The 9,729-nt window shown below is 28.6% G+C and overlaps 2 protein-coding genes across 2 annotated transcripts; one reads left to right on the forward strand and one right to left on the reverse strand.

Annotated features, from left to right (window-relative positions):
* Nucleotides 1–340: 340 nt before the first annotated feature.
* On the forward strand, nt 341–6,491 carry OCT59_011076 (uncharacterized protein; the record flags this gene model as incomplete). The annotated part of the gene is made up of 14 exons (XM_066136276.1): nt 341–441; nt 524–570; nt 648–823; nt 890–945; nt 1,017–1,146; nt 1,214–1,258; nt 1,336–1,884; nt 1,957–3,033; nt 3,109–3,415; nt 3,495–4,032; nt 4,127–4,562; nt 4,643–5,714; nt 5,796–6,163; nt 6,239–6,491. The coding sequence occupies 14 exons, from the start codon at nt 341–343 to the stop codon at nt 6,311–6,313; spliced, it is 4,977 nt and encodes a 1,658-aa protein (XP_066000916.1). The 3' UTR covers nt 6,314–6,491.
* On the reverse strand, nt 6,324–8,455 carry OCT59_011077 (uncharacterized protein). The gene has a single exon (XM_025319825.2). It carries the CDS (start codon nt 8,434–8,436, stop codon nt 6,913–6,915), a length of 1,524 nt encoding a protein of 507 aa, XP_025172821.1. The 5' UTR covers nt 8,437–8,455; the 3' UTR covers nt 6,324–6,912.
* Between the last annotated feature and the right edge of the window lie 1,274 nt (nt 8,456–9,729).

Genomic DNA, 9,729 nt, shown 5'->3' on the forward strand with positions numbered 1-9,729 from the left:
TTACCTTAAAAGGAAAAAAAAGCTGATAGTTTATATGAATGATTCAAATGGGTATGGCGCAGAAAGATTAATAATCAAACTCAAGGAAAAGTGCGTCTCTTTTTCGATAAATTTGAACAATTCATGTAACTACTTTGTTTGCAAATTTGATTAGGTCGAGCCAATTCTAGAATTAGCTTCACGGACACGTAATCAACACAATCACTTCTATATAGGGTAATTATCGGGTAATTTGATATAAATAACTCACGTATTTCCCCATTTTTGTTTTATGCACGTCCTTTAATATTATATATTTATATAATTTAGTTAATATTATAATTTAGTTAATTTCTTTACAATGTCTCTGGACAGTTTTAGGAATCAAGTTCTTTCGAATTCTGATGGAGAAGAAAGAGTAGAAGTCAATCAAAGACACTTGATTGACAAAATTTTGGCTCGGTAAAACATTTTTTTAGACTTTTATAATAAAGAATTTTAATAATTTTATTATTTCTCATGAAAAAAAAATACTTTACTTTAGATACTCTGCCGAATTCGTTGTATACCGGGAGTTAATGCAGAATTCTGGTAAAAATTTTATCTTTTATCGTTTTGTTTAAATTCGATTTACAATCTGATTCAAAGAATTTGGTTTGAAAATAAAGATGATGCGAAATCGTCGAGTGTCCAAATTATATTTGAAACTGCAAATCCAAGCACAGATAAACATTTGAAAGACAAAATCGTACGAATTCTATTCAAAAACAATGGATTCGCTTTTAGGGTTGAGGATTGGAATCGATTAAAGAAGATCGCCGAAGGAAATCCAGATGAGCAAAAAGTAAATTTATTCACATAACTCATTAATTTAAATTAATTTTTCGCTAACTTTTTTTTATGTTAACAGATAGGAGCTTTCGGTGTGGGCTTTTATTCATTGTTTTCAGTTTGTGAAAACCCATTGTAAATGTCTTTTTTTTTTAATTATCGAACGCAAATTATTTAATAATAACAATCAATATTTCATTTTTTAGTGTTTCTTCCGGTGGACAAGGAATGGCTTTTTATTGGCGCGGAGATCAATTATTTGCGAAACGAGGGCCAATCGATGATACAGACAAATCCTTGACAACATTTTTAATGGATATGAGAGAACCTACAGAAGTAAATATCATAAATTATATTATATTGTTATAATCTAGTGTACTAAATGTCTATTTTTTTACATCAGTTTCCGGATATTGAAGAATTCGCACGGTTCTTGGCCAATTCATTGGTAAGTTTTAAATTAAAAATATTAACGATATATAATACAATCATAATCTCTTATTTATCTGCTTTAATTAATTGTAGGGATTTACGGGAAATCTTCGAGAAGTATCTGTGTATTTTAATAGTACTTTAGTAATACAACTATCAAAAAAAATGCAAGAACCGAGATCGATGAACATCGCATCCGCTTTCGATACATACTCTCCGCAAAAGATGTTTCATCTTACTTCAGTAGATGTTAGAGGTGTCCAACTGGACGTTAAGAGATTAATTGACCCATCAAATATAATAACAAAACAATGGCGTCCATCACCAATTACTAATTTTCAAACAGAAGAAGCATCAATATTTCTAAGGATTGCAAGCGGAAATTTGGATGTTAAGGTCAGCAGTGCATTTTCTTTAGAAATGGAACGTACTACCAAAAAGAAACCGCCAAATAAGACAACAATTCAAATGATTTTTACTGGATTTGATGAACGCAATTCATCTGGGGATAATAATAATAAAATTTCTCCAATATTTAAAGATTTACTTCCATACCCAGAACAAGGGCGAATATATATTGGTTTCCCGACACATCAAACCACTGGATGTTCTTCTCATTTGGCAGCTCGTGTGATCCCTACCGTATGTATATGTTATCTTATAATGTCTTATTTGGTTAATAAATACTAAATAGAATAAAATTTTGCCATTTAGGTGGAACGAGAGTCAATTGATTTGGTGGACAAAACTTTGGCTAAATATAACAGTGAGATGTTATGTTTGGCAGGAATATTGTGCAGAATTTTATATGAAGACGAAATGACTCAGATAACAAGGCTTTATAATGAAATGATTGTTCCTAATGCCAAAATTGATGATGAAAGTACCAAGTCTGTTTGTGAATGGTTTGAGAATCGTGCAGCACATGCTTTAACACATTTTACATTCAAACCAAGTACGCCGAATATGCAAGTTGGCAAAATAACCGAATTACAATTTTTCAGTTGTTCAAGACAAACTTTATCTATTTTTTCGACAAAGGGTGTCCTTCCAATATCTAACGTTCGCATGCCTAATTCGGAAATGGCAGGATTCATCAAAAGTGTTCCACTTGTACCAAAAATTACATTGGAACAATGTGACGTATTTTTTAAGAAAGCAAAAGATATGAGACTTATAGAAGACTTAACTCTTCAGGATGTTTTAGCAGAATTGAAAAATCGAGTACTTTCAGAAAGTGAAATGGTTGAACTTTTAAAATGGTGGTTTTCTTATAGGTCAAAAGGAAATAATGTTAATCAAATGGAAATTTCACAATTTATGCAACTGGCATTTATCGGCGATAAATCTCGAAATTTGAGTAAATTCCGTTATTTTCTGAACCCTAGTATAGTACCGCCAGATGTAGATATTCCTCTTGAAGTTTTGCCATATACTATTTCCAAACCTTTAAAAAATCAGGATCTTGAAAAATGGTTTAGGTGGTCAGAATTATCTTTGGTTAATTGGGCAAGGTTCATCGTTGAAAAATCTGATTTGGAAGTCAGCCCTCCATTTGCTGAGAAAGTTCATAATATTTTAGCACGAAGTCTAAACAATATTTCGCAAAATGACAAGGAAATAATTCGTCAATTATTTTCCCAAAAGAAATGCGTTCCTACAAAATCTGGCATGAGGATTCCTGATGAAGCTTATTTTCAGAATGTTAATTTATTCCCTGACTTACCAACGGTTCAATTTCAAAAACCTCAAAGTGTTCAGAATATAATGCAATTATTAGGTGTTCGAAAGGTAAGAAAAGTTTTTTTTTTCTTGTTTTAAAAAAATTTTAATTGATTAAACTCAAATTTGATTTCTAAATTTTAGGTTGTTGAATTACAACTTATTTTTGATCGTCTTGTTAGTCAAGGAAATTGGGATCATATGCAACTCGTAAAATACCTTGCTTCAATATCAAGTAATCTCAAAGAAATTGAAATTAAGAGATTAATAGTCACTCCCATCTGGCCTAAAGAAGATTTATCGCAGTCCAATAAACAGGATGAAACAAATTCAAAACCAAAAATTCTTCGTTTTGTTGCTAGCGATTTATATGCACCTTTAGTATTACATCGTGAATTCGGTCTACCAATAATTGATTGGAAAGGAAAATGGGCTCGTAATACACAAGAAGGTACATTTGTTATTTATTTAAATTATTTATTTTTAAATAATATTAATAATGTTTTTTTGTGGAAAAAAAAAAATTATAGGAAAATTTTTAATTGAACTTGGATTACGAGAGTACCCTACATTGAAAAAAATTTTAGAATTGGCAGCACCTCCAACTGATCCCAAAATTCGTAGCAAGGCTCTTAAATATTTTATTGAAAATTTTAAAGAAAAATATTCTAAAGATTATAATCCGTCTGAAATCAATATTGCATTTTTACCTTGTTCAGATACAACTATTTTCGCAAAACCTTCAGAATGTTTTATTAACCCTGATTGTATGATAATGAAATTTAACGCTATACATCAAGATTTACGGTTCCAAGCAGAACAGTTTGGCGTTCGTCAACACCCAAGTCGGGATAAACTATTAAGTAGGTTGATTGAGGATCCACCACGAGACGAGAATAAGGCAAAGGACGTTTTTGAATATTTGGCATCACGACAAGGAGATTTTAATCATTTTGATTGGAATAAACTAGCTAGTCTCAAATTTATTCCAATTCGAAATAAAACTCAACCTAATGAAATAGTTCTTACTGATCCACGTAGTTGTTTCTTTAAAGGTCAAGAAGAAAGGTAATGTTTATTAGTTCTATTTATTTATGAGTAGGATGGGTTATTAGAGCGACTTTATAATTTATTTTTATTATTATTATTCTTTTTTTTTTAGTTTGAATGATTTCTTTTCGTATATTAATTTTGGACCTAGAGCCAATAGATTTCTGCAAAGTTGTGGTGTCAAAGACGAACCATCTCCAATTGAATTTGCCGAATTACTAGTGAAATCATCACATAAATTGTGGAATTCAATTGGAGATAACGTAGAAAAATATTTAAATGTATTAAGACGAATTGCTGTTCACTTTAATACCATATCTAGAAATTCAAGTTTAATTGCAGATATGAAAAGGGCACCTATTTTACTGGCTGTAAAGAAAAGACGCTCTAATTCTGAGAGAGATAGCATGATTAAGATGGATGATGAAGCTGAACATTACTGCTTGGCTTCAGCCAAAGATATTTTCATCAATGATGATACAGTGTATCAACAGGTTTTTAACCCATTGACAGTTCCGGAAGAAGATAATATGGAAGTCTTGTATAGAGTATGATATTTGTTATTAATCATTTCTTTTCCTTTAATTTACTATATATTTAATATCAATTCATTTTTTTTCCTATTTAGAAATTGGGATGTAAATCATTACGCGAATCTGTGAAGGAATCTGTAACCCCAATAGGCACGATGCGAGAAACTACGAGTTCTAGGAATTTGCAAGCAAAAATTGTGGAAAGGGCACGCCTGTTTTATTATGATCTTGATCATCCTAAAAGCGAAATTAAAAAAGATGTAGAGTGGCTTAAAAGGCTAAAAGTTAAGGAAATTGACCAGATAGAAACGAGTTATTTATTATTACCTACTAACGAAACTAGAAAAGAATCAACTACTTGTTGTATTCTCTCAGATAGGAGTAATTCGACTCTTTATGTGACACCTGACCCTGATACACTCGATATTTCACAACAAATAGTTAAGAATATTTACAAGTCACACAAATGGAAAGACATCTCTCATCTGAACATGCTTTTAACTACACAACTGACAAGTTTGAAACGTAAAGGATATCCGGTTGATCGTATATTACGACAACCTAAACAACAACGTGTTGTTGAAAAATATGATCAAAATATAATTGACCAAGAGAATGAAGAAAATCTTTCTAATGATACAATAAATAATGTATCCTCCGGATTATCTCCTCAGATAGAAAGTTATGTTCCTAAATTACAAGAACTGTTTCCAGATTGTGACCCAAATCATATTCGTCAACTCCTTGCAAAACAAAAGAATGATCACTTAGCTAATGTAGCCAATATACTTGCTGAGGGCAATTATCCCAAAATCAATCCAAAATCCCAGCAAACTCAAAAAACTCAGCAAACTAATGTATCAACTGATCCTGTTAATGATGGTGGTAATAAAAATTTAGGTTTTTTTGATAAAGTAAGGAAAGTAAAGGATTATATTCCAACCCTAGCCACTGGAAGTGCTGGTACATCAACTTCTTCAAAACCTATGGAATCTTCTGCAAATAAGGAACCAGTTCATGTAACACCTGAAACTACTAGAAATTTACGAAATTCTTTACAAGAAAGTATAAGAACTTGTCGTTCTAATTCAGGAAGTGTCATCGATAATCAAGCTAGCGTTAAAGTTGTCGATGAAAGTCAAACAAGTTATTGTGATGTTATACCTGGTATGAGCAATATCTTTTTAAAGCATATAATATAATATTTTCATATTTTGTCTTAACCTTGATTTATTTCATTTGCTTTAGGTCATTCATTAAATTGTGTTGGGAGTTTACATGATATTGAACTATATGTTCCTAAAGGTGCTGATCGATCAGAAATTTTATCTCTACCACTTGGTCCTTCATTAATCCGTTTTATCAATATACTAAAAGATCTTGTTGAAGTTTTTGGACTTGCACCAAAAGCTATTCATATATTCAATGATAAAAATTCAAATTCGATTGCATTTAATCGGGACAAATCATTATTTTTTAATTTAAAGTTTTATCTTGGATTACATGATGAACAATGTAAAATTAAAACTACAAGTGATGCCATGACATATTGGTATATGACATTTTGCCATGAATTAGCGCATAATTTTGTTCACCCTCATAATTCCGAACACGAAGTAAGTATAATATTAAAAATTTCTTTTTTACATAACCATCAAAATCTAACTGTGCTGGTTTTTTTTTATATATAGTTCTATTTTTCATCATACGCAGAAAATTATATGACAAATTTCTTAGCAACATTGAAAAAGCGAGAAATTATATAATACAATAATATTAGATAGAAATTGTAATATTAAGAAATATTAAATATATACTAGATAATATTTAATATTTAATATACTTATTTATTTATTCATGTATTTATATATAATATTTTAAAATAATATAAAGAGATATAAAGAAATAAAAAATAAATAGACATATTTATTTTAAAGGTTGTGTAAATAATTTTTTACGTGGTTAAAAATGTTTTAAATCACTTTCGAGCGAGTACAGCGAAGCCGATTATTACGTAATTTTTGAGAAAGAATTGTGGCTTGGTATGAAATATCAAGACAAAATTTGTTAATTATGTGAATATTTCATAAAAACTTTGCCGTTATTAGTACAATAATAAGTTTAAAAAGTGTAACGTTCGTTCAGTACTCGTTAAAATTTTCCCAACAATGCATATTCTTTTTTTTGGTTAGCGCGATTTAAAATCGACATGTGTCATTCCAAAAGCTAAAAAAAAAAATAAACCAAAATAAATATGCGAATACATGTGTCACAAAGGAAAAAATTTCAAAACTCTGAATGAATGAACGAATAAATATTTAAAAGAATTAAGTAAAAAAAAAAAGTATATTGATAATTAATTATATTAAAATTTTCTATTATTATGTTGAATATGATTCCAATCTCTAACAGGACCAAGACGAATTCTTCCAGGAGAATTTAAAGAGACGATAGGATAAAGTTTTGATGGAAGATTATCCCAAGTTGATACAGGAGGATGCATAACACCATTAACAGAGAAAGCGATAGATCTTTCAGTCATATTTAAATGTACAATAATTTTTGTACCAGAAGAAAATTCAGATACATAATGTGAACCAATATTATTATGATAACATTTTCCACTAGAACCTAAAACCCAAGCACAAGATTGTTGACCAGCAAAAATATTGTAATCAAGGCCGCGTTCAGTACAAACACCAACCCAAGCATATATACAAGTTTCTTCAATAATAACTTCCCATTCATAAATTCCTTCACCATTAATTATATTATTTGCTCTTATATTTTGATGAGTAGTATTTAAACCACCAGGATTACTTTCTACTACAGTATTATATTCTTTTAATATTAAATTTGAACCTTTAGCAATTTTATCCCATTGTAAATTCCAATCAAATAAAGGAATTCCACGTATATGAGGTAAAGATTTCTTCTCTCTAGCTTGAAATCTATAAGCATCTAATAAAAGAGGAGTAGGTAATAATTGTAAAGGTTCAATCTTATCAACCAAAATATTTATATCAATTCTTCTTAAATCAATAAAAGGAAGTATAATTGATAACATTTCTTTTATCTCTAAACGAAATTCTTCAAATTGAGAAAAATATTCATCATAATCATTTTCATTACATTCTTCATTAAAATTATTATTATTATTTTTTTTTTTTAAATCATCAAAATTTGGTAATAATTTTTCAATAATAGAAATGGCATTTTCAGATATATTATTAGCAGCTTGTATAACAGAATAACGAAATACCATATATTCAGAGGTAACGAAAGGATTTTGAGTTGAATAAGTTTGAGATAATAAACATTGTAAAGCTTGAAAAGATAAATTATCAAATCCAATAGTTTCCAAAGGAGTTTTAGAGATCCATTCAATTATTAATTTAATCATTTCATTATCAGCTAAAGGAGACATTTTTTCTACAGCTTTTGATAATAATACAGGTGCTAAAATTCTACCTTTCTCTTTTAAATCACATTGTTGATGATGTTCTTTAAGGGATTTTTTAACAAAATTTACAATTTTTTCTTGTAAAATTTCCAATTGAAAATAATCTGCTGCATGATAAGCTTCAATACTTATATCCAAAGAAATTGAATCAGATTCAAAATTTTCTGTATATAAATATTCTAATATAATTTCCATAGCATTAAAATTTATTTCAGGAAATCTGATTTCATTAATAGTAGATTCTTTCATACCATTAAATAATAAACGATCAAGAACATTTGATCTTGCAGCTAATATAGCTCTATTACCATAAATTATTGAATCATCTTGACATATTATTTTTATATCACTATAATTTTTATTATTTATTAAAAATTTTAAATCATTAATTAATGAACATCCTCTCATTTTTTCCATTGGTGCCATTATGAAAGAATAATATATTTATTATTATTATTATTATTATTATTATTATTATTATTATTGTATGATAATATGATAAACGGTTTTTTTTTTTTTTTTTTTTGAAAAAAAAATCCATGGTGAATTTATATTAAATTTTTTTTTTTCTCTGTGAGAAAATGGGGGGAAAGTGGGAACAAATAATTAGCACATGCAAGGTAAATCTTAAAAAAAAATAAACAAATTGAACAAATTAATTTTTTTCTTTCGATTGTTATTGGGTTGCAGTTGTTGTGATCATATGATGAATCAGTTAATCATGAGTTCAAAGAACCTTTATCACACGACACAATTATAAAAAAGAAGGATTATTTTCAATTCACATGATATCTGAACTTTAAAAAAAAAAACGGTAAAACCGATTCAAAAGAGAAAAAAAAAGTAAGATATAAACTTGGCGACGATTTATTCGACATAAAACTTGCATAAAAACCTGTATAACAAAGTAAATTTCTAAAAAAATTGACACCCAGGGCTTCCAGGGAAAATGAATTTTTTTTTTTCGAGGGGTAAACTTTTTATGTTATATTGACTTGTTATCCACCAATGAATTCGTGTTTTCAGAGCACGTTGTGGCGCAGAAAAATATCCCATTATCAACCAATATAAGCTTTAAAAAAAATGCTTATTGCATCATTAACATTTTTTAACGGTAAATTTTATTTCCAAACTAAGTTAATAAGAATTAAATCCCTAAATTTAGTTCAAAACTAATGGATCAACTTTATGCATTTTTTAGTACTCATACTTTGATATTTTGGTTTTCCTTTGTGTAAAAATTGTATTATCCGTAAGTTTAACATCATCTTTCGACGAATAAGAAAGTTCTTATCGAATGCATATTCAAAATGTATTAGATTCTAGGTTTGATGAGAAATTGATAAAGAAGTACGTCTCATGTTGTGTTTCCCATATTTTTTTTTTTTCATCCCCCAAAAAAATAAAAACTCTTTTGCTTCACATATAAAATGAAAATAAACAGTATCGGGTTCATTTTCCTTTTTTTTTCTATTTTTCTTATTTTCTGTATTTTTTTTTTTTTATAAAAAAAAGGGATTCATAATTCTACCAATTTCAATATATATATATACTGTATATATATATGTATGTACGTATATTTCTATTCATACTAAATTTATAATTAATTATTTGTTACACATGAATTAAATAAAAAAAACATGAAATCAGGTATTTTTGATATATTTGACCTAACCCTATTATATAAACCTTAATTATTTATTAATTAACTAACCTGTT

This window comes from Rhizophagus irregularis, chromosome 19 (genome assembly GCF_026210795.1).
Source record: "Rhizophagus irregularis chromosome 19, complete sequence".
Taxonomy (NCBI): domain Eukaryota; kingdom Fungi; phylum Glomeromycota; class Glomeromycetes; order Glomerales; family Glomeraceae; genus Rhizophagus; species Rhizophagus irregularis.

Bases quoted from the DNA above. Each gene is read 5' to 3' on its own strand.
- OCT59_011077 (XM_025319825.2), bottom strand. From the start codon at position 8,436: ATGGCACCAATGGAAAAAATGAGAGGATGTTCATTAATTAATGATTTA.